The sequence below is a fragment of the Lynx canadensis genome, chromosome A2 (genome assembly GCF_007474595.2).
Source record: "Lynx canadensis isolate LIC74 chromosome A2, mLynCan4.pri.v2, whole genome shotgun sequence".
Classification (NCBI taxonomy): Eukaryota; Metazoa; Chordata; class Mammalia; order Carnivora; family Felidae; genus Lynx; species Lynx canadensis.
In genome coordinates, this window is record NC_044304.2 from 52,081,907 (window position 1) to 52,096,404 (window position 14,498).

At 46.6% G+C, this 14,498-nt stretch overlaps 1 protein-coding gene across 1 annotated transcript in view; it reads left to right on the forward strand.

Moving 5' to 3' along the window:
- Nucleotides 1–11,081: 11,081 nt before the first annotated feature.
- The window catches only part of SLC6A11 (solute carrier family 6 member 11), a 134,002-nt gene continuing 130,585 nt past the window's right edge, over nt 11,082–14,498 (forward strand). Inside the window, exons 1-2 of the mRNA XM_030307407.1 lie at nt 11,082–11,340; nt 14,309–14,443. Of these exons, the coding sequence (XP_030163267.1) occupies nt 11,082–11,340; nt 14,309–14,443 (394 nt within the window). The remainder of the gene's footprint in view (nt 11,341–14,308; nt 14,444–14,498) is intronic.

Consider the following 14,498-nt stretch of genomic DNA (forward strand, 5'->3'; position numbering starts at 1 on the left):
AATGGCCCACTGGGGGGTGCCTGATCGCTAAGTCATGGCTGAATACCCAGCCTCGGGCAGGAAACTGTCTGGTTTGGATTTGGCAATAGCTTTGATTGGAGACCTCAAATAGCCCCCTGAGAACTTACTTGGTTGGCTCTTGGATTGGGTTTGCAGCATGGATCAACTTTTTCTAACATTATATCTCAACTGGACAGCCATGGCCTTGAAAAGCTGAGACACTAAATGCTTTGGCTGCCACTCTAAAAAGTGTGGCCATCACATTGGTCCACACAGCAGAATCAGAAGCACAGATGCTTCAGAGGCTGGGCAGAGAACATAAGAGTGTGAAGAGGCTGGGTGCCACCTAGTAGTGAGTGGCTGGTACTATGATTTGTGTGGCAAGTTGAGTGTGTCTAGAGGTTCATTTTAAGTCCACAGATGAATTAAAGGCTCAGTTCTGAATTTATTGTCTTCTGCCCTAGCTTTTCTAGACTAATGCTGTCTGATAGAAATATAAGTCACATAAGCAATTTAATTTTTTTAGTAGCCATGTTTAAAAAGTATAAGAAAAAAAGGATGAAATTAATTTTGAGTATATTTTATTTAACCCAATAAATGATTCTGATCACCATCCAATGTTTGTGGGATTCCCCCACCCCCACCCCACTGCCAGCAAGCAATTCTCAGTTGGGTTCTCAGTTCTCAGTTCTGACACTATCTACCAGAGATTGCGTCAGAAATCAGATTCCCCAGGTTAAGGGCTCAGTCCCACAAGACTGCCCACCCCTCGACTTCTGGCATAATCACAAGTCCAGGCTGTCACCTGTGCTTTTGGCTGACAAGCTATAAATCAAAGTTTCCCATGACGCCCTCCTTGGGTTGAATCGCTTCGCGATACTGGCTCACAGATCTCAGAAAAACAGCTTACTTACTATACTCCCAATTTATTATAAAAGGATATAACTCAGGAACAGCCAGATGGAATAGATGCCTGGGGTAAGGCATGAGGAAGGGGTGTGGAATTTCCATGCTCTGTCCTAGTGCACCAATCTCCCCAGATTTCCATGTGTTCACTACTCCATAAGTGATCTGAACCCTGTCCTTCTGGGTTTTTACTGAGGTTTCATTACATAGGAACAACTGATTAAATCATTGGCCACTGGTGACTGACTCAACCTCCATCTCTCCTTCCCTTCCTGGAGGCCAGGGGCCAGGACTGAAAGTTGCAATCCTCTATTCATGGTTGGTTCCGCTAGTAACCAGCCTCCATAAATCACCTCATTACCATAACCTCAGCCGTGGTGGAAAGGAAATTATTATAAATAACAAGATACTCATTTCAACTTAATGGCCCTCAAGTGATTTCAGGAACTAAGAATGAGAGATCAAATATTGGGACAAAAGATGGTTCCGTTGATCTTTTCCACCTAGGAAATTCTAAGCATTTGGGGATCTGTGAACTAGGAATCATGGAAGACCAAATATGTATAAAAATGTATTTTGGTTATCTTAATGACTAAATATATATTTCTTATAAATCACAACATTGTACCCAGTATAAACCAAGACATTATAATTTCAACATGTAGTCAATATTGAAAATATTAACTATTTTACATTCTTCTTTTTTTATACTAAGTCTTTGAAATACAGAATGTGTTTTAACACATTGCAGTTAAGACCAGCCATATTTAATCATTTGGTAACTACATGCGGCTGGTGGCTGCTCTGTTAGGCAAGGCAGTTCTAGGTAGGTGGCATCCCCCAAGCCCACCAGGCATCTCCATAATTCCATGCCTTTGCTTCCACGGTGCCTCTGCCTGACATAGCTTCCTCTCCTTTCCCCACCTGCACTCCCAGTCATATCTTAAGGGATTAATGCAAATTTTACCTCCTCCCTGAAGTTTATGCAACCCTGAAGGAGGAGAGGTGTCCTTTCCTCTGTGCTTCCTTAAGACCTTGCATGGATCTCTATACTAGTGCCTGCCATACTGGATTATTGTTTGTTATCTCACTGAAAGGCCAAGACCATTTCTGAGTCATCACCAGCACTTAGTACATTGCTTGGCACAAAGAAGACCTCCAATCATAGCTGTTGGTTTTAAGAATAATTGTGGGGCTCTATCTGCGATGAGGATGTTAGGGCACCAGGAAAATTTCTTTAAAAGTTCCCCATGTTAAATTTTTTTATAGTGAGTTGCAATAAAGAAAGTGGCAGAAACAATGCTTGGGGTGTCATTGTTACCAGAGAAACTCTGAACCAGAGAGCTATGACTTGGGGTTGCATGTATTTTTAATAGTCATTCACTTCTTAGTCTATGATTCTCCCTAGGAGATAGTTGAACCACTTTGCTGTATAGTTACAAGGCACGGTATAGCTGGGGCCAGTGGAGAGCACAGCATTTTACCAGTTGGGTAAACTGAGGTCAGTGTTGACATCTGTCATAAGAGGACCAGGGCCACCATATTGCACAATTCCAAAGTAACGATGTAAATGGGGTCCCCAGAGTTGAGCACTCAGAGTCTGTGTGGCCAGATGCAGTGGTCCTAGGAGCTGTAGCTGTAGGCAAATGTAAATATCTGTGACATGCCACTGGCTTTAGACATCTGAGCCAGGATTTCCAGATCATTAGATATAAACACAAGGAAAATCAGAACACAAGGAACCATGTGTGTTCACACACACAGATGCTGCCCAATCCCAGAAGGACAACAGCTAAGAGTCCAAGTGTAAAATCAGTGTGTGGAACTTGGAAAGCATTCTCTTATAGCAACAGGGCCCAGATGGGGGATTTGTTTCCCAGGTTGGCATTCAGGATAGAATAATTAAGTTTTAAACAAATGTTCTTGGGCTTAGATGAGGAAAAGATATACACTTCTTCCTTTGTTCTCTCATTTTTCCACTGAGATCAAACAGGGAAAGACAGTTCACGTGGGTAAAACCAGCAGCCAGGAGAGGACTACAGTTGGGCCTGGTAGGTCACAGAGGATACGTCCAAGAACTGAATTCTGACTTGACCATGTGATTATGGACAAGTTGCTCAACATCTCTAAGCTTCAGCTTCATGCTGTGTAGAATGAAGCACTTACCATCCCTACCCCACACTAGTTTTGTGCAGTGTAACAGACGGGGTGCATGAGGGCCCTCGCATAGCCTGTGAAAGTGTTATCAGTCAGCTTTTGCTGTGTAACAACCTCAGAATCTCAGTGCATTTATTTTGCACTCCTCTTGACTGTGGATGGGCTGGGGCAGCTCTGCTTTAGGCTGTGGATCTGAGGTCTGGCTGGAGTTTCTCTGCTCCACTGTCCCCTTTTGGGGATCAGGCTAAAAGGGCAGCAGCTACAAGAGATACATTTTTTTTTTCATGGTAATGTCAGCAGGTAAGAGGGAAAGTGCAATTACACAAGTACATTTCAAACCTCTGCTTGGCTAACATGAACCACATAGTCAAGAGATGGGGAAGCACGCTCTGCCCACCATGGGGCCACAGCAAGAGTGAGGACATAGAACACAATTACAGGCAAGTGAACACTTAGGACCAGTCGTCAATTTACTGTAGTGTACAGATACAATTATTGTCTCCTTGAGTTTGGTCATCCAAACATTTCAGTGGAAAGTCAGGTAGGTCTTAACAGTATTTCCTCCTTTCAAAAGAAGGCTGTCCTAGGGGCACCCAGGTGGCTCAGTCGGTTAAGCTTCCAACTTCGACTCAGGCCATGATCTCACGGTTCGTTGGTCTCTGTGCTGGCAGCTCAAAGCCTGGAGCCTCCTTCGGATTCTGTGCCTCTCTGTCTGCTCCCCCCTCGCCCCTGCTTGTGCTCTGTCTCTCAAAAAAATAAAATAAAATAAAACATGTAAAGACATTAAAAAAAAAGAAGTCCATTTTAGGGATTGTGGCAGAAGATAAGCAGATGAGTGAAGGCTCAGGCAGGGAGGTGGCTAAGAGGCAAGGGGAGGGAGGTGTTCCCAGGCAGGGTCACCCGTCCAACTTAATTCTGGCCCTAAGAGTAAAGGTCTTGCCCTGAACCAGCAGTGAAAGCATTAAAATAAGAATGTTACCACAGCAACCTGGTGAGGGCAGTTCCTCAGTCTGGTGGTATAAAGGCTGCAAAATGATACTTCACCCTGGAAGGTACGGTGATCAAGCAGTCCTAAGAATTTAGAGGGTGAAGAAATAATTTTAGAATTCATGAAGAAGATGAGCATTACAATGGGCTTAAGAGAATGAGTTGTGCCTGATAAGCAAAGGGGAGAAGGGGAAGGACATGAACAAAAGTGTATAAAGCCCACTGACACTCCATGGCTAAATGTAACAGACATTGATTATTATAGTTCCTAAGTCAGGAGGTGGGAGGTGGGCTGGGCTGGGTTTGCTCATACCTCCATAGTCCCTGAGGTCTCTACTTTAGTCTGGGCTTGCCTTGAGGCACTTAGGCCAGGGCAATTCTGCTCCATATCCTGTTTTCCTCCTCACCTGTGGACTGACCCAGACCATCCTTCACAGGGTAATAGCAGAAGCCAAACAGAAACATTTACGGTCACTCAAGGCTTAGAACTGGCACCTCATCACTTCTTCCTCATTCTAGTGATCAGAGCAAGTCAGATGACTGAACTCCAGTGCTGGGAGGGTCCTGCAGAGTTACATGGCAAATGGCATGGATACAGGGGAGGGTGAGAAATTGGTATTGTTAATGCAATCCTGTGATAGTGGTGGTAGTGAGGCAACGTTTTTGCAGAAAACTGTGTTCTCAGAGACTCTTGTGATTGGGACAGCCTGTCCATAAGTTCTGTGTGCCAGTCTAGCTTTCATGGCAGCATCTCTAATGTGAGGAGTTTACTACCTCCTAAGACAGATTCTTTAGACTGGATGATTTGTAGGAAGTTCTTTCTGGTGCCTAATGCCTTTTTAGCTTCCTTCCTTTGAGAGGAACCATGTGGTGTTTAGGTCCTGCAGCTGTTCACACAATTGAGGACGGTGCACTGGTTCAGTGGTTGTGGCTTATCACTCCCTGAGCAAGACAGAGTGGGTGTATCTACACAAACTGGAGCAGGGCCATCCCCTCCAAGGTGGAGTGCTGGAGTTCTACTAACCAGGCAGACCTATCTTCCTTTCCTTCATCCTCCATATGCAGCCCCAGGTCAAGTTCTGTGGGGTTTACCACCCAACCCCCCCACCAATATCGCTCAACTCTATCTTCCTCTCTTCGTCTCCACTGCCACCTCCCTCGTGTAAGCTGCTGCGTCATCTCTTGCCTGGACTATTACAGTAGTCTCTTCATAGCACTCACCCTACTCCATAAACCACTTTTCACAGTAATCTCTTTACAATGCAAATATGCTAATGTCACTCACTGCTCAAAAAAGTTTCCCCTTCAGGCACATCTTGACCCACACTCTCTGCTACAGCCTCAGCCTCAGTGATCGTCTTTCAGGACCCCCAACCCCTCCTCATTCACTTCATTGCTTCTGTCCCTTCAGGCTTCAGCTCATCTGTCACTTGCTCAGGGAGTCCTCCCTGATCTCCTTGACAAGGTCAGTCTCTCAGTGACAAGCTCTTCGAGACCCGCAAGGCTCCCTTTTATGGTGTAAACCAGAATTTCCAACTTCTATTAATTTCTGCGATTCCTGAACTAGGATCTGCCTCCTCCACTATTCCACAATGGTGGGCTGGTGCACTTGCTAAGTGGGCGCGGGGCTGATTTATAGCCTTTGTAGTTTCCTGTGGTGTAAGTACAACCACTATAGCAGACTTCCAGCTCCCAATTACAGCTCCCCAAATCCCTGAAAACTTAATAATTGGCTTTCATGAGCTAGTATGAGCTGGCTTCAGCATACTGCCAGGGCAGGCTTTCTATCTAGTTTTGCACCCTCACGACCTCAAGTATCTGAAGTATCTGAAGATAATTGAAGAACATAAGTATTTGGAGAATGAATGAATGAGCCATGCTGAAGTTTAAATAAGCCTTCAGGATGGCTATTTCTGGAAGATGAAAAACTTTGAATTCTTGCCCCCCAAAAGGAATAAGGAAGTCATGGCAATTCTATTCTTTGAAGACCATATATTTATTGAACAGGAATGTCTAATTCAGGCACAATCTAAGTGCTTTACAAATACCAACCCATTTAATCTTCATATCAACTAAAGGCAAATACTACTAGTACTCTCATTTTGCAGATAAGGAAACTGAAGCTCAGAATAATGTGCCGAGTAGGGAGACCTGGGCTTTGAACCCAGGGAGTGTGACTGTAGAGCCCCTGTTCCTAACCACTATGCTGTGCTGCATCAGGACCAGCTCTGGGGATGATCCATGGCCCATATTCCCATCTTGCTCCAATCTAAGTACATCCATCCCAGGGGCCTGGGTGTATGCCCTTCAGGTCACTGCCACTCAAGAAAGAACAAAATGGAAAAGGCCCAGAGATGAGGCTCCAAAATGATAGGGAAGATGTGAGTTCTTCTGTATAAGGGAAGAGGAAAAAGAATAAGTCTTTTCCAGAGCTCTGATGTAAGCACGGGGATAGACTTTAAACATTTATTTACTAAATTCTAGGAGGAAAATACTGATTTGGTTAACTTTCATATGGAAACATTAAAACCTGAGAGGTGAGGGGTGTCTGGATGGCTTAGCTAAGTGTCTGACTTTGGTTCAGGTCATGATCTCACTGTTCGTGGGTTCAAGCCCCGCGTCGGGCTCTGGGCTGACAGCTCAGAGTGTGGAGCCTGCTTCAGATTCTGTGTCTCCCTCTCTCTGTCCCTCCCCCACTCACACTGTCTCTTAAAAAAATGTATAAATGTTAAAAAATTTTTTACAAAAACCCTGAGAGGTAAGTTTGGGACATTAGTGTAATGTAAAATATTCTTCTCTCCATGTAGTCTCACTTTACCTCTAAGACCACCCTGGGAGATGAGGATAATCAAGATCATTTTGATAAACCAAGGACACCAAAGCTCAGAGGTAAGAGGTCTTACCCAAGGCCACATGAGCATCCATCAGCAAAACTGAGCCCAGGTCTGTGCCAGAGGCTGGCCACCCCCCACCCTCTCATGCTGTTCAGTGGTTGCTCCCCAGGCAGGTCTCAGAAAATCATAGCTTCTCAGAGGAAGTCAATTCCTGGAGCTAATTATGCTAAGGAACATTATAAAGTGAAATGCAATTAGATTCAAAGGAGGTTTACAGAGATTCTGGGGTGACAGCCTAATGTGGCAATAAGGTTTGGACTGTGTCTCAAAATTTTGCTATAGTTGTTCATTTAACAGGGGGACTCTGAGGCACTCTGTGCTTACTGTGTACAAGGACTGTCAAGGTCAAACATGAATTCCTTCCTTTATTGCCCATTCTATGTGCAGTACTGTGCATCATACCCTTGCCCTCCTATCCTCCCCCCAAATGCAATTACAGTAAAACCTTGGCTTGTGAGCATAATTTGTTCCAGAAACACACTTGTAATCAAAGTGAATTTCCTCCTAAGAAATAATGGAAAATCAGATGATTCGTTCCACAACCCAAAAATATTCACACAAAAATGATTACAATACTGTAATATAATACAAAATAATAACGAAAATACAAAATATAAAGAAAAATAAGCAAATTAACCTGTACTTACCTTTGAAAACCTTTGTGGCTGGTGTGAGGGAGACAAGAGAGAGGAGGGTTATTGTGTAGGACAAATTTCAGTATCACTAACTGAATCATTGCTATCTATTGGCTCAATGGAATCTTTTCCTTTTCATGCAACTTTAACAGGGAACCAATCCAATGACACTTGCTTTTGTCTCCTTTTGAGGATTTTGTAAAAATGCAACATTGCATTATTTCTAAACAGATTCATTGCTCTCACTGCTACAGCCTTATTTGGGTGGTGCTTTTCTACAAAATTTTTCACTGTTTCCCACATTTTATACTTCTTGCTAATCTCATTTGAAGTGAGGGATTCCTCCCCCTTTTTCCCCTCCTCCTCTGTGGGTAAGATGCATATGTAGACTTCTTACAAAATCTTGCAGTTTTGGCCACTCCCATACCTTGTTTGTACTTCTCGATGATTTCTTTCTTAACTTCCACTGTAATCATCTCCTTATTCTTACTGCCTTTCTTTTCAACCTTTTTCTGCATGGGGGCCATTGTATGCACTTACACAGATGCTGACTACCATACAGTATTAATAATCTCTTGTTATTTACTGTATTTAATGTAACTGTCAATAAAGCAGCAGAGGAAAGGGTCTATATCTGCAGGTAGTCTGGGAGAATGAAGCAAAGCATTCCTAAACTTACTCTTGTATGGAAAAGGACTGTCCATAAGTGCTTGGAAGTGACAAAAAATACACAAGTGCCAGTTGTGGGCACCTTCCAACATTCTGAAAAATCACTGATTTCTGCCAAAGGCTGTGGCCTGAGACTGAGCATCTGAGCATGGGAGACGACCACCCACAATCCCGCAGGGAGAGAGAGAGAGAGAGAGAGAGAGAGAGATAAAGAGAGAGAGAGAAAGAGAGAGAGAGGGAGAGAGAAGAATCATTGGTTCAGTTGTGATCATGTGATGTTTGGCAAGCTATCGCTCATTTATTAGGATGTTAGAAACATTTGCTCACCTTGTGGAATACTCGCAAAACAGGTTACTCACAAGCCAAGGTTTTACTGTACTCATATAGAGTTTTAGTGTGGGATAGAAAAGGCATCAATTTAGAAGGAAAGGCTGGGACAGACTGTGGGGTAATTTTGAATGCCAAGATAAGCAATTTGATTTCATCCTGTAGAAAAAGGAAAGCCAATGCGGATTTTTCAGCAAGGGAATGACATCGCCATCATCGTCACAATAAAAATAACAGCTACTGTTCACAGAGACCTATTGCTTTCAATGCTTTCAGCCTGCAAACCCTCACACCCATCCCATGAGGTCAGAACGAGTATCAACCCCACTTAGCAGAGGAGACAGCCTGAGGACAGCGATAACATAGTTCATAAGGGGTACAGCCTGGATGTGACCCCACATCTACCTGAATTCAGTTTACTCTCACCCCAAACACTGCCAGATCTTTGCTTTAGAACATACCCTGCACAGCGCATGGGGACGGAGGTGTGGGAACCATCAGTATTTCACTGGGCAGCTAAAGCCATGAGAGAGATGAGATTTAAGAGGACAGAAGCAGGGAGAGAAACAGCAGCTGAGGCAGGCAGTGTTAAGAAAAGCATGCAAGTGTGAATTTTAAGACAGCAAGAGGGGGAAATGGTGCAGAAAGTTACCTGGAGATCAGGCAGGATGGGGACGGACTAAGGACTGTAAGATCTGCCAAAAGAAGAGGGACTTCACAGACAGCACTTTCAGAGGAATGGTGGGAGTGGGCGCCAGATTGCTATGGGCTGAGCAATGAGTGGGAGGTGAAGACAGGGCCAGCAGCATGTAAACTTACTCTTTCAAGAAACATGGTAGTGAGGGGGAGGGGAGGAAGGAGGCCTGAAATGGGAAGATGGAGGCAGGAAGGGTTTTCTAGGGGGTTGGAGGTGGGGAGAGACTCGAGCAGTTGTAAGCCAGAATGAAAGGAGAGGCTGAGGGCTACCAGATGGGGAGGTTCTTCCTGAGAGAGCACCAGAAGGAGCTCCAAGGGATGGATGGAGAGCACAGTGGGTGGCATTAGTAACAGCTCATGTGGTTGGGCTTCTCCAGGGCTGTGAAATGACAGAGGTGGATCTATCTCTGTGGCTCCTTGCCCACTAATTTTCTTTCCCCTTTCTCCTTCCTCCCTTTCTCCCTCTTTTGCCCTAAGTATTTACTGAACACCTACTATGTGCTAGGTCTTGTGCTAAGCTCTGTGGCTATTATAATGAATATATATACAGTGTATATAATTCTTAAACTTGAGTGGTGAGATGGATAGTAAACAAGAAGATGCACACATATGTACATTGTGTAACTACACATTGTATGATAATGCTAAAAAATGCTAATGTTCATTGAGCACTTCCAACGTACTAAGTACTTTATAAGCATTTTCTCATTAAGTACACACACACATACACAAACACACACACACACCCTAAGAAAGGCATTGTTGGTATTTCCTTTTGCAGATCAGGAAATTCAGGCACAGAGGTCAGATGACTTCACACAGCTCAGACAGGTGGAGTGTGAGATTCAACTTGTGTTTGCCTGTCATCAGACAGATGCCCTTAACTGCCACACTGTCCTGCCTCCTTGTGTTTAGAACAGTGAGCACGAGGATGAACAAGACATGAAGGTGTACCCATCCTATGGGAGCTCACAAACCTTGAGAAGTGGGAAGAAATTGAGTTCATTTACTCCCTGTTACCTTCAGGTGTGGTCTCCGGACCAGCAGCATCCACAGCACTTGGGTGCTTGTTAGAAACGCAGAAGCTCCAGCCCAGCCCAACCCCCTGGATCAGGATCTGCAGGGACCTGCAGGTGCTTGGTGTGCACCTTAAAGTTGGAAATGCCTGGTCTAGAGCCCACTTCTCTTATTAGAGATGGGCAACCGAGGCCCAAGCTCTTGGAGATTACAGTGAGTGGTGGAATTTGGGGGTTTGGCGTCAGCAGCCCAACCTAGGCCTGAATGGGCGCTTCCACTCTTGCGCTGAGGCCAGTAGGAAGGAGAACAGGAAGGGCGCGCAAGGTGCTCGGCGCGCGCAAGGTGCTCGGCGCGCGCAAGGTGCTCGGCGCGCGCAAGGTGCTCGGCGCGCGCAAGGTGCTCGGCGCGCGCAAGGTGCTCGGCGCGCGCAAGGTGCTCGGCGCGCGCAAGGTGCTCGGCGCGCGCAAGGTGCTCGGCGCGCGCAAGGTGCTCGGCGCGCGCAAGGTGCTCGGCGCGCGCAAGGTGCTCGGCGCGCGCAAGGTGCTCGGCGCGCGCAAGGTGCTCGGCGCGCGCAAGGTGCTCGCGGGCTCCCGGGCCCTGCCGGGCTGAGGCGGCGTGGGCGCCCTGAGGGCCGGGCCGCCGCGCCGCGTCCCGGTCCCCGCGCTGGCCGGCCCGGCCCCTCAGCTCCACCCCCTGCCTCCCCCCTCCCGCCCGCTCGCGCCTCCTGAAAAGCCAGCCCGCCCGGGGCGGCGGCGCAGAGCCGGGCCCGGCGCACGAGGCAGCCAGCGCGGCCATGACGGCGGAGAAGGCGCTGCCTCTGGGCAATGGGAAGGCTGCCGAGGAGGCGCGGGAGTCTGAGGCGCTGGGAGGCGGCGGCGGCTGCAGCGGGGGCGCGGCGCCCGCGCGCGACCCGCGCGACAAGCGCGACAAGGCGGTCCACGAGCGCGGCCACTGGAACAACAAGGTGGAGTTCGTGCTGAGCGTGGCTGGGGAGATCATCGGGCTGGGGAACGTGTGGCGCTTCCCTTACCTGTGCTACAAGAACGGAGGAGGTGAGGCGGCGCGCGCGGCGTGAGCGGGAATGAGGAGGGGAAAGCGGCCCGGTGGGGGCGGGGAGCAAGGGGGTGAGCGAGTGACCCTTCCCGCGCCTGCGTGTAGCGGGACCCTCGTGGGGAGTGCCTGCCTTGGGCCACCTGGCGCGTGAGCTCTCCCGGGGCTAGGCTCGCCTGTCCCAGGGCGCATGTGCACGTTTCTTCGCACCTGAATGTGCCGCCTGCCAGCACGCGAGGACGTGGTCGCCAGGTGTGTTCTGAGCCAGCGTCGGGTGGAGGCCCATGCTGGGAGCCCTTCCTTGCTTTTGAGACGTGCCTTAGCGTCTGGGGCAGGAGACAGCCCCTTGGAGCCTCAGCTTTCCCAACTGGAAACCAGTGTGAAGGAAAAGGACTCTGATCAGGATCCGTGTAGGCTGGGGTTCTGAGCACTTAGTGAAATGCCAGACTCAGCTTTCCCTCCATCATCTCATTTCATCCTTAAAGTCATCTCTGCAGGCAGTGGCAAACCCATTTTGCAGATGAGGATGCAAAGGGTCAGAGAAGTAACCCCATAAAGAGATCAAGATGGGATTCTGACACCAAGGCCTTGTTTTAAACTGGGGTTGGACTGACAACAGGGAGGACTTTTGGGCGAGGTGTTGATGTTCGATTGCCCGCCCCGTCTTTCATTTGCCCTTAAGGCCTTTACTAGGTCCTCTTTTCGGGCCTATCTGGCGGAAGCACTGGCACCAAGCGGTTTCTTTCACCGGTGTCAGAGACACGGACAAAGAGCAACGACACGGATTTAATGTTTAGGAGATGCTTCGAGAGTGTGGAGTGGGGGACAGGGAGAGGAAGGTGATGAGAGAGTTGTTCCTAGTGGCTTGTCCGAGTCAGTTTGGTGGAGATTCTGCAGTGAATCCTCAAATCTTTCAGCTGAAGGACTTTAGGAGCCTCCACCTGTCCTATCAGCAGGACAGATGGTAGGTGTGTGGCAAGGGACCTTGTGAAACCTTCGTGGGTGGCACAGTTTCTCCCAGGAAAAGCTTGTGTCCGTGTATTCCTCCCTCTTTGCTGTGCCCCTGCCCCTCTAGCAGATTCCCAAGACCCCAGTGGAGGTGGCTCAGAAGTTGGCTGGCAGGGACCACACTGTTAGGCCGCTCGGAGTAGGACTTCCTGTTCGAGCAGCTGCAGGGAGAGCGAGAAGGGTACTGCTTGGCCCAGGCCCTTTCTTTGGAGACATTCATCCTGAAAACCCAGGCTGCTCCAAGCCTGCTCTGCACTGGTAATGAAGTGGCCGCCGGTGTTGGTGGCTTGGCACTGGTGACAGAGGGAGTGGACTTGGAGACCCGGAACGTGCCCTGTGGCCTCAGCTGAGTTCTGCCTTTTTGCAGATTCAGCCTTTATTAGCTGCCATGTCTTCTTAGAAACCTGTGGAAACCCTGTTTAGGGTAGTCCCAGGCAAAAATCGTTTTAGCATCTTTTTTTTTTTAATACAGGAAATTGTTATACAAAACAATGCATTCCTAAAAGGAGGCGAGAGTAAATTGGGTTAATTACAAATTCTGCACAGATTAAAAGAAAAAAAAGTTGCAGTGAGTAAAATTTAAAAATTAGTAGGTTTTTTTTTTTTTAACTCGCCAAGAGTCCCCACTGGGTGCACAAATATCCTGATTTAATTGAGGTAGTTATCTTGAGTACTAGCTTTGCGAATACATGGGTTAGAAGTCTTTCAGAAAGTGCTGTTAGGTTCTAGAGGGTTCACAGCATATTAGCGAACCTGTTGTAGCTTCTTCTAACCACTTAGATTTATATTCAGCAAACAGACCGTCTTGTTCCTTTCACACACTTTTTGCCTTCTGCTATAGCTGGGGTATCTGATTATCCACTGCTTGCCTTTAAAAAAAAATCTATACAATTCTATTCATAGATCCCAGCACTAGTTTAAAGGATTTCTTTCCCAATGTGAAACTAAGAAAACGAAAACAGCAACAACAACAAAACAGTATCTTGCCCCAAAAAGCTTTTCAAAGACGCTTTCAAAATTTGATGGATGTGGTCCTACTATCAGGTTTGATCAAAATTGTTGCTATTAGTTCTAAGGCTGAAGAGACTTCATTTAGCAAAAAGCAATTTCAGTTAAAGCCTTCATTTGTTAGATTAGATCGTGAGGAATAGCATGTGTTTCCAAGCTTTGTTATTAAACAGGTGAGAGGGAATGAGGGATTTGGAAAATCCTTTTCTGGTTATAGTAGCTCATGCTCACCTGAGTTATTTCATTTGTTTCAAAGAAAGGCCCAGGCAGTGGGTATTGTGTACCAGGATAGGAGCGCTAAAGCTTATGGCGGTCTTTCTCAGATTGATTCAGAGTCAGCCTTCTGGGGAGATAGATACTTGTTGCAAACCCCTTATAAGTCAACTCCATAGCTGGGTCTCATGTACTGGGGCGCCATATTGCTAATAGCACATCTCCTTGAGAATGCTTTTCTTAATGAAAAGTATTTTCTTTTTTTTTTTGCAGATCACTTCCAAAGTAAATAGGAGGAAGGGGTCCCCTTCACCTAGCCTGTTGAGGTTACTTTAGGATAAAAAAGAAGAATGTAATGTTCAGGGAGAGAATGGATTTAACCTAGAGAGTGCTAGAGAGTGAAATATATACATTATAGAATTAAGCAAAGAGAACACTTCCTTTTTACATTATCATCTTAGATGCACAACATTTCTGTGAGATAAGTGGTACGGATGTTAAATATTAAAAGCCCTATTTTACAGATGAACAAGTTGAGGCTGGGAGGTGTGAGGTAGATGTGCAGAGAGCACAAACCCAGGGCCATGTTTTCTGACTGTGGTCGTCAAGGTGTGAACTTGACCTCAAGCTCAGCGAACATTACGTCTTGCACGTAGTAGGTGATTATTAAAGATTTCTTGTGCTGAACTCGAAATAGTAGAGGCAATTTTAACCTCATTCCCTTACTTTGCATCCTTGTAGGGGCGTTCCTGATTCCCTATGTGGTGTTTTTTATTTGCTGTGGAATTCCTGTTTTTTTCTTGGAAACAGCTCTGGGACAGTTCACGAGTGAAGGTGGCATTACATGTTGGAGGAAAGTTTGCCCTTTGTTTGAAGGTAAGCACTGAGTTCAAGAATGAAATGGTGCCTGGGTGATGATGTCAGGCTGTGA